Below are 15,463 nucleotides of genomic sequence, written 5' to 3'. Positions count from 1 at the left end.
GAGGTGGGTCAAGTGAGAGGTATTTGGGTCATGGGGGTGGATCCTTCTATGAATGGCTTGTGCTGTCCTTGCAGTTGTAAGTGAGTTCTCACTCTGTTCGTTCATGTGAGAGCTGGTTGTTTAAAGGAGCCTAGGAGCGCCTCCTCTCTCTCACTCTCTTTCTTGCCATGTGTGATGCCAGCTCACTCTGTGCCTTCTGCCATGATTGGAAGCTTCCTGAGGCCTCACCAGAAGCAGATGCTGGTACAATCTTTCTTGTATGGAGTGCAGAACCATAAGCCAAATAAACCTCTTTTCCATATAAATTAACCAGTCTCAGGTATTCCTTTATAGCAATGCAAAACAGACTAACACAGATACCCTAAAATATTTTAATTTTAGAGATTTATCTATATATTTTATTAGACTTTGACACATGGCACACTGTCACCCTGAGTATTGGAGGCCTGTAACAGTAACTAAATGAGGTGTGGGCAATGTCTCACCACCAGGTTCTATTTCTGAGCCAGGAGGCAGAATCAAGAAGGACATACTCTTCTAGAGGCATACACCCATCTACCTGCAGGCTTATAAAGCTTAGATTCTAATCTAATTCTGAGGGGGCTTCAAAGCCTGTGTTTTTCTTATATCTGTACTCTCAACTGTCCACCTAACCACCATTCATCTACCACCATGAACACATCTGCCCACTCATCCATTTGTTACCCACTTATTTATGCATCTATCTACTTATCCATTTACCCATTCATCTACCCCATCTTTCCATCCACCCACCCACCCATCCACTTAACTCATCCATCCACTTATTAATCTGCCCATTCATCTACCCCATCCTTCCATCTATCCATTCTGATATGTCCATCCATCTATCCCTCCTGTCCACCCTCACCCAACTACCTGAACACCCCTTAATCTAGCTACACATTCACCCACCCACCTGTGCAATTCCCATACACCTACCCATCTGCATATTCACCCATCCATTCATCTATACACCTCACCCATTCATCATCCACTCACCCATCAATACATCCATCTGTCCACAACCCCCATCCATCTACTCATCCACCTACTCACCATCCATCCATCACTGTTATCTTTCACTATCTACCCATTTGCTGATGCCACCCTCCCTCCCCCATCATTCCCCTCCTCCTTTCCACCAGCATTATCTGTGTGCCAGGCTCACTGTTGAAAGGACTGGGGGCAGGGCAGAGAGCAAACAGTGAGCATTCATGGTGACAAAGTCTCTGCAGGACGAAGTAGCATGGCACAGTGTTAAGGGCCTGGGCTTGAAGTCAGACTGTCTGGTCCTAACCCTGGGTCTGCCACTTAGTCATCATGCGACTTTGGGAGGCTGAAGTCAAACCCAGGGCAGTCTGCCTCTTCCCACTGAATCCTGGGTCATTCAATCTGAACCTGGAAAGAAGATAGCATGGGATGACTTTTCCATGCTCCAAAGGAATTAGAAATGCTTGCATTGCTCAAATAGAAATCCATGAACCAAGACAAAGGTATGAAGCACTTACGGTTGGCCCTGAGAGCTCAGTTATAGGACTAGCCCACAGTCCAGTTATCTATAACTTGGGAGGAAATGAAAAGGGATTTTGCATATATTACTAGGGGTAGCTCAATTCTACTGATACACATTGGCTAGTTATCTCCTCAATGGCAGGCACATTCAGTTTTTCAGACAACTTATCAAATTAATTGCCAGCTTTGTGACCACAATCCTGAGTGATGAATGTGTGTGCCCTTATCCTCCTGATTCAACCATGAGATGCCAGAAGGAAGTCCTCTGTGACAGAGAATTTTGATCACTGAGAGTGGGACACATAGTGAAATTTGTGATAAATCAGGCTAGAGGCATTTTTCGAAGGCAAGGCACTATGTAGGAGTAGAATAAAATGTCCAGCAAATAAACCTCAAATCAAGCTTTTACACACATCTAGGATGGAGTCAGTTAACATCAACATCAATCCACAGCAGACTACCCACAGGTGAGGCCTGGCCTCCTAGATGAGAGAGACCAGCTTGCTTTGTGCAGTGTGGTTTAAAAAACAAAAACATTTAAAAAGGCTTCCATACCCATTCATACCATTTCTCTTGTTCTTTCCCTATACATTTCCTGGCTCTGTAGAATTCTGAGTGGCAGTGAGATACAGTGGGAAGAATGCAGGCTTTGGAGTCTGGCAGCATTAGATCAGAATCCCAGTTCTGCCATTTACTAGTTGAGTGGCCTGGGGGAGCTCACTTGACTTCTTTTCACCTTGTTGCCTTATCTCTAACACGGGGACAATGATACCTCCTTAAAGGGTAAGATGAATGAATGTGTGTCATCGGCCTGCAGTGTAGGGTGTACTTTATGAAGGGCAGCTATTTTTGTGATAATTGCAGCGTGGACATCCTCCCATTTTTCAGATGGAGAAAATGAAGATCGGTAAAGCTAATTTCCTGCCATCACTGTAATGAATGTCTCATGATGCCTCTCCACCCCAGCTAGTTCTGCAGGCCTTATCCTGGGGGTCAGGGCAGAAGGCCCAAAGGAATGGAAAGTGTTAGGGGGGAGTACATACAAGAGTGTCTGAGGGTCAGGACCTCAAGTGGGTGAGCAAACAGGCGAAGGGGATGGAATCCAGCCCCAGGAGTCACAGGGGTCTCCAGAGAGGTCCAAAAGCCAGGGAAGACCAGGGCATGGAACTGGCAATGGTAACCTGGTCTCTGGTCTGAGATGGGTCTGTCTTCTACTGGGCAAGGACCACAGTGTCTTTCTACTGTCCCACCTGTGGTTTCACAGCCCCTAGCATCTGGGGCTGGTGCACCATCCATGTGTGCTGAGTGGATGGGAAAGTGAGTAAGAGAATAAATGGTCCAGCGTGGTTTTTACTTTTCATTAGCAGGGGGTGTGTACCACCTGTGGTTTCACAGCCCCTAGCACCTGGGGCTGGTGCACCATCCATGTGTGCTGAGTAGATGGGAAAGTGAGTAAGGGAATAAATGGTCCAGCATGGTTTTTACTTCTCTTTAGCAGGGGTTGTGTATACAGGTTGGCAAACTCTGTCTCAACATTGTGAGAGGGAAGGAAGCTAGTTGTAATTAAATGTCCTACAAGGCATCCTGGTATGACAAAAATTGGATTTCCATTTGCAGCACTGGCAATCTGGGAGGCTGTGTGGACACTGGCAAGTCAACATACATGAAGCTTTTGCTCTTGTGGCTCAAAGAGTTGGGATAGGCGGTTTCTTGTGTGTGTGTGTGTGTGTGTGTGTGTGTGTGTGTGTGTGTAGGACTAAGCTCTGACTTTTTATCTTGCCCAAATTCCTATCTAAAGAGTCTGGGGAGTCATGCTCTATAAATCATAAATTCTCATCAGATGCATTTTATTTGACCCCATGTATCATGATTTACTTTCAATCTGACCCTGGCATAACATTAAGAGACAAGGAAAAAATATTTAACCCCAAAATATATTTCCTTGTCATACCTTGAAATTGCCCTGCAAAGTCTCTTGTGGGAAAAATCGCATTCTATAGAGAATTCCCTTTCCCCTTTGTTTTCCTTCCTTTCTTTCCAGATCCAGGAGATAGTCAACTAAGAGCCAGGCACCCTTTCAGTTCCCATAAGAAACATTTTACAACCTGCTGTCTTTCTGAAGTCTGCTATCTGAGAGATTCCTCTGCACAATAAAACTTGGCCTCCAAAATCCTTTATCTTAACCTAAACATTCCTTTCCATTGATCCCAGGTCTTCAGATAAACTCAACCAAGCGTCAACCAGAAAATGTTTAAATTTACCTATAGCCTGAAAGCTCCCCCACCAACCCTGCTTTAAGTTGTCCCGCCTTTCTGAACCAAGCCAATACATTTCTTAAACGTATTTGATTGATGTCTCATTCCTCCCTAAAATGTTTAAAACCAAGCTGTACCCCAACCACCTTGAGCACATGTTCTCAGGACCTCCTGGAATGGGCCATGGTCACTCATATTTGGCTCAGAATAAATTTCTGAGATGGAAATTTATTCTGAGATGGGGTTTTGGTGTGGATGTCCTTTCTGTTTGTTAGTTTTCCTTCTAACAGTCAGGACCCTCAGCTGCAGGTCTGTTGGAGTTTGCTTGAGGTCCACTCCAGACCCTGTTTGCCTGGGTATCAGCAGCAGAGGCTGCAGAAGAGAGAATATTGCTGAACAGCAAGTGTTGCTGTCTGATTGCTCCTCTGGAAGCTTTGTCTCAGAGCTGTACCCGGCTGTGAGAGGTGTAAGGTGTCAGTCTGCCCCCAGTGGGGGATGTCTCCCAGTTAGGCTACTCGGGGGTCAGGGATGCACTTGAGCAGGCAGTCTGTCCGTTCTCAGATCTCAACCTCCATGCTGGGAGAGTCACTACTCTCATCAAAGGTGTCAGACAGGGACATTTACATCTGCAGAGGTTTCTGCTGCTTTTTGTTTAGTTATGCCCTGTCCCCAGAGGTGGAGTCTATAGAGGCAGGCAGGCCTCCTTGAGCTGCGGTGGGCTCCACCCAGTTCGAGCTTCCCAGTGGCTTTACCTACTTAAGCCTCAGGAATGGCGGGCGCCCCTCCCCCAGTCTTGCTGTCACCTTGCAGTTAGATCTCAGACTGCTGTGCTAGCAATGAGGGACGCTCTGTGGGCGTGGGATCTTCCGAGCCAGGTGTGGGATATAATCTCCTGGTGTGCCATTTGCTAAGACCCTTGGTAAAGCTCAGCATTAGGGTGGGAGTGACCCGATTTTCCAGGTGTTGTGTGTCACAGTTTCCCCTGCCTGGGAAAAGGAATTCCCTTCCCCCTTGTGCTTCCTGGGTAAGGCAATGCCTCGCCCTGCTTCGGCTCTCGCTTGTTGGGCTGCACCCACTGTCCTGCACTGACTGTCTGAAATGCCCCAGTGAGAAGAACCCAGTACCTCAGTTGGAAATGCAGAAATCACCCGCCTTCTGTGTTGCTCACGCTGGGAGCTGGAGGCTGGAGCTGTTCCTATTCAGCCATCTTGGTGCCCAATCGAGTAGGCCGTTTTCCGGTGATTATATCTTGTTAATGTTGTTATACTGACTTTATAAAGTTAATGGGGCAGATCTAGATTTTGAATGGCTGGAGCTTATCTAACTTGGAGACTGTCTTTAAAGAACATGAGTACATATTGCACATTCAAAATTAGGTCCAGAACATTGAAAGGAGTCTGAGACCTAACAAAATCAGGTCCAGAACATTGGAAGGAGCCTGAGAGATTAAAGGTCCTGAAGCTTAAACTACTTTCTATTTACAGTCAGTCTACCTCTAGTTTCAATAAGAAACCAAATCAAGAAAACTAAAAAAATGTAGGAGGGAAGGGAATGTAGATTATAGAGCAAGCAGAATAGATCTCTTCTTTTCCAATGTAATGAATAAGTAGATAATAACCAAAAAGTATGTGTATATAATATCAAAGCACACAGATATGAACATATAAAACTGGATGATAAAGATGATAACCAGAAAAAATAAAAGCAGAAACAGTTAAACAGTATTTCTGCTGCAGAGCAAAACTGTCTCAAAAAAAAAAAAAAAAAAGAAAGAGAAAAGAAAATGTGCTACATGTACACCACAGAATACCATACCATGCAGACATAAAAAAAGGATGAAATCATGTTCTTTGCAGCAACATGGATGGAGCTGGAGGTCCTAATCCTAAACAAATTAATGCAAGAACAGAGAACCAAATACTGCATGTTCTCACTTACATGTGGTAGCTAAGCATTGAGCACACATGTGAAATAGGAGTCATGGTTCAACCTTGCCAACAGTGCCAATTTGTAACAGATTTTCATATGATAAGGAATGCAAAAGAGCTTCGGCAACTGTCCAGAAGTCAGCCAGTGAGAATAGGGCACTTTATAGTCACTAATAATGTCTCTATTAAATATGTGTGTGTACGTGTGTCTCAAAAAATCTCTAATTTATTTGTGTAAAATGTCAATACTTTCTAAATTACTGTTGTTTTTGTCTTACATGATTGATTTATAAAATAACTTTTCTGATGATAATAGCCATGCTTAACGTTTTGTTTGAAATTTTGAGGAAAAATCGAGGGTTACCATGGTGAGACAGCAGTACCCACCATGGGCAGCCTTTTAAGTTCCCGGAAGGTATATCTGTTTCCTTGATCTGCTTAGCAAGTTTCCACAAACTCGGTGGCTTAAAACAATAGAAATATATCCTCGCTTCTAGAGAACAGAAAGTTGGAAATCAAGGTGTTGGTGGGGCCACGCTTCCTTAGAGGGCAGAGGGGGAAAGTCCTTCCTTGCCTCTTCCAGTTTCTGGTGGTGGCCACCAATCTGGTGGCAGCATCCCTTGGGTTGTGGCAGCCTCTCTTCTGTCTCTCCCTGCACCTGCACATGGCCTTCTTCCCTATGTGTCATTGGATTTAGTGCCTACCCCAATCTAGTGTGACCTCGTCATAAATCGAATACTTCTGCAAATATCCTGTTTCCAAATAAGGTCATCTTCAAAGGTGCAAGGTGACAGGTCATCTTCACAGGTGCTAAGAGACGGGTCATCTTCACAGGTGCTAGGCGACAGGTCATCTTCACAGGTGCTGGGCAACAGGTCATCTTCACAGGTGCTAGGCAATAGGTCATCTTCACAGGTGCTAGGCGACAGGTCATCTTCACAGGTGCTAGGTGATAGGTCATCTTCACAGGTGCTAGGTGATAGGTCATCTTCACAGGTGCTAGGCGATAGGTCATCTTCACAGGTGCTGGGCAACAGGTCATCTTCACAGGTGCTAGGTGATAGGTCATCTTCACAGGTGCTAGGTGATAGGTCATCTTCACAGGTGCTAGGTGATAAGTCATCTTCACAGGTGCTAGGCAACAGGTCATCTTCACAGGTGCTAGGCGATAGGTCATCTTCACAGGTGCTAGGTGATATGTCTCCAACATATCCTTTAGGAGGACACAATTCAACTCACAACACAGGGTTCTCAGGCAAAGTCTAAGGCTTTTTCATAAGAAGCCAGGGTGTGTGATAACAGCTAGATTAAGCAGTGGAAATCAACTTTAAGGACCCATAAGAGAAGTTACAAGTTGCCCCTGTGTGCTTATTTCAGAACACTTCAGTGTTTGTATTCTGTATTTTATATACATTCCCAGCAGTACCGCTCCTTTACTTCACTTGGACATTGTGATTACAGGTTCTGTATTTTTAAAAAATTAAAAGTGAGCATTAGAAGGGGGATAGTGAAACAGAACATGGGCTTGAGAATCCCTCAGATCTATGTGTGGGATCTCCACTCTAGCTAAAACACTTTACTATTGACCTTAGGCCAATGACTTATTCTCTCCAGACATTAAGACTTATAAATCAAGATTGTGAGGCTGGGTACAGTGGCCCACACCTGTAATCCCAGCACTTTGGGAGGCCAAGGTGGGCAGATCACCTAAGGTCAGGAGTTTGAGACCAGCCTGGCCAATGTGGTGAAACCCCATCTCTACTAAAAAAAATAACAAAAATTAGCTGGGCATGGTGGTGGATGCCTGTAATCCCAGCTACTTGGGAGGCTGAGGCAGGAGAATCGCTTGAACCTGGGAAGTGGAGGTTGTGGTGAGCCGAGATTGCAGCATTGCACTCCAGCCTGGGTGACAACAGCGAAACTCCATCTCAAAAAAATAAAGGTGAGGATGAATTGTAGATCAAATGTGAACATATATAAAATGCCAAGCACAGTACATGGCACATAACAGCTTTCAATACACTTAAAAATGTAGTATTGTCTGTCTTTTTTTTTTTTTTTCCACATCTTTTATTGGCTGAGATTTGTCTGAATCAGTCACACTTTTTTTTTTTTTTTGGAAACAGTCTGGCTCTGTTGCCCAGGCTGGAGTGCAGTGGTGTGATCTTGGCTCACTGCAACCTCTGCTTTCCAGGTTCAAGCAATTCTCCCGTCTCGGCCTCCTAAGTAGCTGGAACTATAGGTGTGTACCATCACACCCACCTAATTTTTGTATTTTTAGTAAAGACAGGGTTTCACCATGTTGGCCAAGCTGGTTTTGAACTCCTGACCTCAAGTGATGCGCCCGCCTCAGCCTCCCAAAGTGCTGGGATTAGAAGTGTGAGGCACTGTGCCTGGCCAGTCACAATTTTTTTTTTTTTTTTTTTGAGACTGAGTCTTGCACTGTCGCCAATGCTGGAGTGCAGTGGTGCGATCTCAGCTCACTGCAACCTCCGCCTCCTGGGTGCAAGCGATTCTCCTACCTCAGCCTCCTGAGTAGCTGGGATTACAGGGGTCCACCACCTCACCCAGCTAATTCTTTGTATTTGTAGTAGAGACGGGGGTTTCACCATGTTGGCCAGGCTGATCTCGAACTCCTGACCTTGTGATTTGCCAGCCTCGGCCTCCCAAAGTGCTGGGATTACAGGCATGAGCCACCGTGCCTGGCCACACTTTTGAAACCGGGCCCTAATTCCCGTGCAGCGTCTTGATTATGAGTTTTGTGGCACTATTAACATTCTGCAATCCACGCAGACTTTTAGGCTACCTTCATCTCTGGCTGGAATTCCTCCCGCTGCGTCAGGTCACTGAGCTGATTCTTCCCAGTCATTTGAAAGGCATTTGCTCTGCTGTGTGTATCAGGGTTCCCAGAAAGCCCAGCCCCGCCTTGCTCAATTATCTGAGCTCTGCCCTCCCCTCCACCTCACTGGGCAGTAAATCCTCTAGACTTCTGAGGTTCACAGACACCATTCAAGTCAGAATTACGTTGTAATCAGTGTAGCTGACGGTGAAACGGGAATAAAAATATCTACGGATAGAATCTCAAGGAGAATGGAATGAGAGAATGGCTGCGGGCAGCTCCCCCATGGCCAGCACACGGAAGGTGGTCTTCCCTGTTAACTGCCTTTTCTATTAAGCTTGGACCACAATGTTTAATTCAAAGACCGGACAGAACCTGCATGTGCTGGCCTTAACTTTGGGAGGCCTAGAGTTTTGAAGTTTGCTACTTCCCAGCAATGAGGTTTGTGGGGAAGGGACCAAATGCAAAGGGTTTTCCCCATTTTGCAGATTAATATAAGGACTAACCTTTGCTTTTCTTACTAGTGGGGTTGTTGAAGAGATACGAGAAATGTTAGAGCACTTTGCAGATGGCACAGACCTTGGTAAAGTCAAAGAGTCATTGATATCTGTTCAGCCCCTTGATGGCACAGATGAGATGTCCGAGGCTCAGAGAGGCTGGGCCTTCACTGGGGTCACAGCCCATGAGCAGCAAGACCAGGACTTGACCAGGCCCATCAGATTCTGAAGCCTGTGATGAATTGCACCCCTCATGCCTCATTGGCTCTGGCTCACAAGGGCTCCAGGCCATGTTGGAGAGTCCCTATCATATTGCTGGGATCCTCCAAGGCCAGAGTCCTCCAGGGAGGCCACCTAAGCAGATGAAGTCACCATTCTTATTTTTTTTTTTTTTTTTTTGAGATGGAGTCTCGCTCTGTCTCCCAGGCTGGAGTGCAATGGCGTGGTCTTAGCTCATTGCAACCTCTGCCTCCCAGGTTCAAGCGATTCTCCTGACAGCCTCCCAGGTAGCTGCGATTACAGGTATGTACCACCACACCAGGCTAATTTTTGTATTTTCACTAGAGATGGGGTTTTACCATATTGGCCAGGCTGGTCTCGAACTCCTGATCTCAGGTGATCTTCCCGCCTCAGCCTCCCCAAGTACTGGGATTACAGGCGTGAGCCACTGCGCCCAGCCTTTAAATATCTTCTGACTGTTTACCCTGCTGTGGCCTTAGTCAGGGCACCCTCCATCCACAGCCAGCTGGGGCTAAGGAGGGGTAAGAAGGATGCATTGAGGTCATGTTAATTTGTATAATCTTGCACCCGAAACATCTGGGTTCGCCAACAGATGGTGTCTACAGAGAGAATGGCAATTCCTTGCCCAACATTTCATGTACATGGCCAGGGGCTATTTTGATTCAGCCTGGGGCTCTGGAGCCAGATTGTCTCTATGGAGCCCCGGCTCTGCCACCTGTTGGCTGTGTGCTCTCAATCCAGTCTGGGCCTGGGCTTCCTAACCTGTGAAATGTGGGGGAATAAACATAACCAGCTCAGAGGATGGATATACAGACTAAATGGCATAGAGTGAACACCCAATAGAAGGGAGCTCTCATGACCATCTCTGCCACACCTGCCACTGCCCACTGGGTGCACTAGAGAGAACCCTCAAGGCCACCGACTTGTGCGAAGCAATCCTTCCTGCACGTCTGAAAGCTCATGCCAGCGGGGTATGAGCTCCATGAGAGCAGGGGCCTTGCTCCCAACAGTATCCCCTGTACCTGACCCCAGGGAGATGCTCAGTAAGTATCTGCCAAACCACTGGATGAAAGCACAGCTAGCAGAAAGAGCCTGGGAACTAGGAGATGGGAGATTAGAGTTCAGGTTCTTCATATTGCAAGACCTTGGGAATACCAATGATATTTCTTTTAGGGAAATGTGATAAGTAAGGACTAAAGCACTGGCTCTCAACTGGGGGTGACTGTGCCTGCCAGAGAACATTTGGCAATATCTGGAGACATTTTTGGTTGTCACTCTGTGAAGGTGTTACTGGTATCTAGTGGGTAGAGGGCAGTGATTCTACAGGTATCCTGCAATGCACAGGACGGCCCTCACAACCAAGAACTGATGTCAACAGTCAATGCCAAGGTTAAGAAACCCTAGATTAAAGGAACATGATCGAAAACCATAAAGTCACATACAAATGATGATTGTTATTGGTATTAATAGTATTCTTTGGTGTAACAAATGCAATATTAGAGTTTTTAAATGTGATATTTTCAAGGACTCCAAGGGTAGTTTTATATGATTTTAAATCTGTTTTTGTTTCTTCAAGAGATAGCAAAGATAGAAAATGCCCCTTAAGTTCCTTCCTCACCAGGAGCTTCTTATTCTGCCAAATGTTGTCAAATGCTATTGAAAAGACCTCTTGGAAAAATCAGGCCTGCTCAGATCTTTGGCCAAGAATAGGAGGACGGGCTCCCTGGTGCATTTTTCAACCCACTGGAAGTCTCAGCTGCCAAGGCCTTCGAAGCCCTGACCAGCCCTGGAAGCAGATGCTCCACCTGGCTCAGTGGCCTTTTGCCAGCTGAGACCATTAGCCAATAATAAGCTGCATTTCCAGAAAATTTGGCAGTGCTAATTTTAATTTTGTTCTCTGTTTAAAAACAAGGGTCCAGAGAGGTTAGCCCCAGGGCACGTCCTCCTGTCCCCACGGTGGCCCCTGTGTGTCTGCCTCACGGCACACACACCGCACTGTTTGGTAATCCTCCCTGCTGCAGGCTATGCGCATTCTGAGCACACGGGTCCTGAAGACGCATTTCTGTGTGAGGCCCACTCCAGGATTATGACTCAGCTGTCAAATGACTGAATGAATTTGTCCCGCGGGGCTGACACAGTGGACGCCCTGCCCATGTCCTCTCAGCTCCCACTTGCTGCTTCATGCAGACGATGGTGTCTTTACCACAGTGGGAGTTGCAGGAACCGTCCCTCTGCCCGAGAGCTTTCTCTAGCTGAGGAAGCATACTTGGCCTATGCAAGAGGAAGTCAGCTGTGCAGGGAAGTTAAGGCCCCAGGAGCATCCTGCAGCCAGTAGACTTTTGCTAAAACCATGAATAGCAGGAATGTATCTTTAAGATAAATTCAGTATAGGAGTTGCAGATGAATACCTGAGGGCAAAGGAGCCGGAGCTGGGAGGGTTCGCAGCTTTAGACAGGGTCCTTGTGACTCAACTCAGAACCCCCTAGAGGATGCACCACTTAGACACCCTTGTCTCCTGCAGAAGATTCCAAACTGTTAAGCATCAGAATGGCTTGCAGGATATATTAAAATGCAGATCCCCAGGCTTATTCTCTCAGCTTCTGGTTGGGAAGGAATGGAGTAGGGAGCTGTATTGTCTGTATTAGTGTCTCAGGGTGGCCGTAAGTAAGTACTACCAACTGGGTGGCTTTAAACGACAGAAATGTATTCCACAGACTTCTAGAGGCTGAAATCAAGGTGTGGGCAGGGCTGGCTCCTTCTGAGGGCTCTGAGGGAGAATCCGCTCCAGTCCTTCCTCCCAGCTCTGGACGGCCGCCAATGCTGAGCACTCATTGGCTCATAGCTGCATCACTGCAATCTCCCCATGGTCTTCTCCCCATGCCTGCATCTCTTCTCTTGTCAGGACAGATGCCAGTCATGTTGGATTAGGTGCCCACCCTACTCCAGTCTGACCTCATCTCCTTATATTTGCACCCACCCTATTTCCAAATAAGGTCACATTCTGAAGTAGTGGGGCTTAGGGCTTCGATATGTCTTTTGAGGGACACCATGCAACCTGCAGCAGGTGCAGCATCTCTAGATGCTAACAGGCCCTCAGGCAATTCCGACTGCCCCCCTGGGACAGTGGCTCTCCTGCATGATGTGTGATTTATCTCTGCAGCCCCCACTATGCAGGGAGCCAGCAACCCCCTGCACATTCTGCAGGAGCAGTCAGTGTCAGACTGATGGCCGGGTGCAGCATCTCTAGACGCTATCAGGCCCCCAGGCAATTCTGATTGCCCCCTGTACTGTGGCACTCCTGCATGATGTGTGATTTATCTCCGCAGCCCCCACTATGCAGGGAGCCTGCACATCCTGCAGGAGCAGTCAGTGTCAGGCTGAGGCCAGGTCTGCGGAGACTGAAAGGAGGCAGAACTGCTGGGCACCAGGGATGTGGGCCAGGCGGAGCATGATGACAAGCCCAGCTTGGTGCTTGGCTTCCCCTAACCAGCCCTTGACTCACCACACTGCTCAAGTGGGGAAGAAGGTGCTCGATTTAATTTTCCAGCTACTCAAGTGCCAGCACAGCAAGTGCCTCTAACATGGGATTCCAGACAGAAGTGGAGGATAAACAGGTCTCACTTTTTTTTGTTTGTTTGTTTAAAGGAAAAATGCTTGGTTTGGGGCAATCATGCATCATGAATCAGCTTCTCATAGGCATTTTTTACTGCTGAGAAACTGCAGCAGGGAGGGCTGTGCGTAGATGGTGCATGGCTCTCTTCCCACGAGACGAGGTGGAGATGGAGTCAGCTGATGCTCATATAGCATCTTGGGGGACACGGCCAAGCCCTCTCACCTGGATATCTTTATATGGCAGTAAGCCTGTATGCCTGCTGTGACAGGAAGCCTATCAGCCATCAGGGCCATGGAGAAAGCACATAGGTGAGCAAAGACAGGATGAAGAAGCAGAAATTGCAGCTCAGACCCCAGCCAACAGCTTCCCCCATGGCCATGCTCTCCCTGGCTCCCCATTGTCAGGAACACATGACTTCTCCCCTCTTTCTTTTTTGCCAACTCCTGTAAACTATGCCAGCCTCACTCTCACTTCCAATTCCCGATGACACATCTCAATGGTGTCCATAGGCCGACTGCATTTCCCTCATCAATTCACATTTCCATGTGAGAAAGAAAACATCGACTTGGTTGAAGCTCCTATACAGTGGGGTTTCTGCTAAAAGCAGCCAGACGCAACTCCTAAATGACACAGGGAAGGATGTCTCATTCTCATTTCCTTTTAAAAGGAAGAATCCAAACTGAAGCATGTGCTGGCACCCAGCAAAAGGTGAAATGCGATTGCTGTCTGCTTGGGTTCCGCACAGCTTAGCTTTTTGCAGGCTCACATTTGCCAGCAGCTGCTCTCATTGGACTCCATGGCCCATACACAGAGAATGAAGGCTGCCTGAGCCCAGGATCACTGATGCTCTTTGAGCAGAAGTTCCTGGGTCCGGGTTTGTAAGTCAGGGGGAAGGGCCACGAGCCTCAGAGCGGGCAGGACTGCAGGGAAATTGGGATAAGCTCCAAAACCACTCACGACGTCAGCCCCCACCTTCCCCAAGTCTGATGGGCTGTGGCTGCACAGGCCCTTTCTGTGCTGTTGGCTGGAGCCAGGAGACCCCAGCATGTGGTCCCCTAAGCAGGTGAGGCTTGCTGCCCAAGCCTGGTGTCTGTGTCTGTGCTGATCTGGGCACCTACTGGCCTTCAGAGCTGTAGCCACCCAGGGTCAGTGAAAGGCTGCTGCCTCCTTTGTCTCCCCAGTGTCGACTGGGACTGGGGCCCTGTCCTGCCCACTGGCCCATGGCTGGAATCCAAACACCCATCCCTGCCCCAGCCCTCACCTCTCCCAACTCTCTAGGCTCTGGTAATCCAAGCCTCCTAACCAACTGCAGGGCCCTGTGTCGGCCATGCCATCTTCCTACTCTGTGCACTGTTCCCACTCCTGGAATGCCACGTCTTCCCCTACGTGTCCCTTAGGACGCAGCTCAGCACGGCAACTAGAGAACTTCCAACCATCCAGGCTAAGCCAGGTGTCTGCTGTGATATGCACTGCCCTGGGCTGCCCTGGGCTGCCCTTGGCCTCACAACGTATCCCCTGTGCTGCTAGCATCTGCTGAAAACCAAAACGGTTGAATACTGGGGATTGCATAAGGGCCAGCAGTCAATGAATTTTTGAGTCAATGAATATTTGAATCTCCTGGAGGGCAGGAAGCATCTCTGATCTGCCTCTACCAACCCAAAGCCTCGCTTAGTGTGGGTCAAATGGGGCTCATCGGCTGCCTCTGCTGGGGCCCCAGCTCTGACAAGTCAGCCACAGCCACAAATCCCCTAGATATTTTCACTGGCTGGAACCCAACCTGAGGTGTCTGCCTGCTTTGTGACCAGCCCCTTAGAGGGCAGTCCCACGGCCAGGGCACACCCCATCTAGCCCCACCCAGACTCCCTGTGTCTCTTTTGCCATCCCAGGCTGCTAAAGTTCCAGCATCGCCCACCCACCTTACCCAAGTAAATATTAATAACAAGTCATTACCTTCCCGTGTTGACAACCCCTTCCATACCAGGTGCTGTGGGACAACAGCCTCATTTAATTCTCACAGCCCCACGTGTTAAGGAGTGGACACACTATGCTGATGCTGACGAGGAGGCTCAGGCAGGGTAAGGTCACTCTGCAGTGGCAGAGCCAGGACTTGGCCCCAGGCAACTTGACTCCAGGCTCTTGCTCTTCATCACAGTGAGCCTGCCTTGCCGCCTGTGTTCCCGTGTGCCCGCTCAGGGCTGCTGCAGCCTCCCCACTCTCATGGGAGCTCCCAGAGACTGGCTCAGGCCACACAGCAAGGCAGGATTAGAACACAGCCCTGTCTAATTCAAAATCCAGGAGCTTCATCCCCACCAGGGCCCTGTGACTCACTCCAGTAATACCTTCCCTTTCATCGTCAAGGCTGGTTTGGGGGACAGGGACTGTGATTCTGCCAGGGGGACCCTGGGTCACTTAGGATGGGCTTTGCCCAAAGGGTACAGCATGAAGAACTTACTTCTCTCTGTTGAATATGATGAATTCCTTCCGGACAGTCTCCAAACACTGCTGCAGGTGTCCATTCTGTCAAAGAGCACAGAGAGGTGACTAAATGACAAAGCATG

At 48.0% G+C, this 15,463-nt stretch overlaps 1 protein-coding gene across 12 annotated transcripts in view; it reads right to left on the bottom strand.

Annotated features, from left to right (window-relative positions):
- Positions 1–15,463, bottom strand: part of LOC105483926 (serine/threonine kinase 32B) — a 408,729-nt gene that overhangs the window by 14,068 nt on the left and 379,198 nt on the right. For 7 of the 12 annotated variants that reach the window (XM_071093883.1, XM_071093889.1, XM_071093890.1 and 4 more), the window contains one exon: positions 15,358–15,422. In XM_071093883.1, coding sequence (XP_070949984.1) covers positions 15,358–15,422 — 65 coding nt within the window. Of the gene's footprint in view, positions 1–802; positions 1,420–6,728; positions 7,181–12,974; positions 13,179–13,208; positions 13,526–15,357; positions 15,423–15,463 lie in introns of those variants that run through there. The other 5 variants (XM_071093886.1, XM_071093892.1, XM_071093887.1 and 2 more) reach the window with 5 other exon arrangements.

The sequence above is a fragment of the Macaca nemestrina genome, chromosome 3 (assembly GCF_043159975.1).
Source record: "Macaca nemestrina isolate mMacNem1 chromosome 3, mMacNem.hap1, whole genome shotgun sequence".
Taxonomy (NCBI): Eukaryota; Metazoa; Chordata; class Mammalia; order Primates; family Cercopithecidae; genus Macaca; species Macaca nemestrina.
This window is presented reverse-complemented; position numbering and strand designations above follow the sequence as displayed.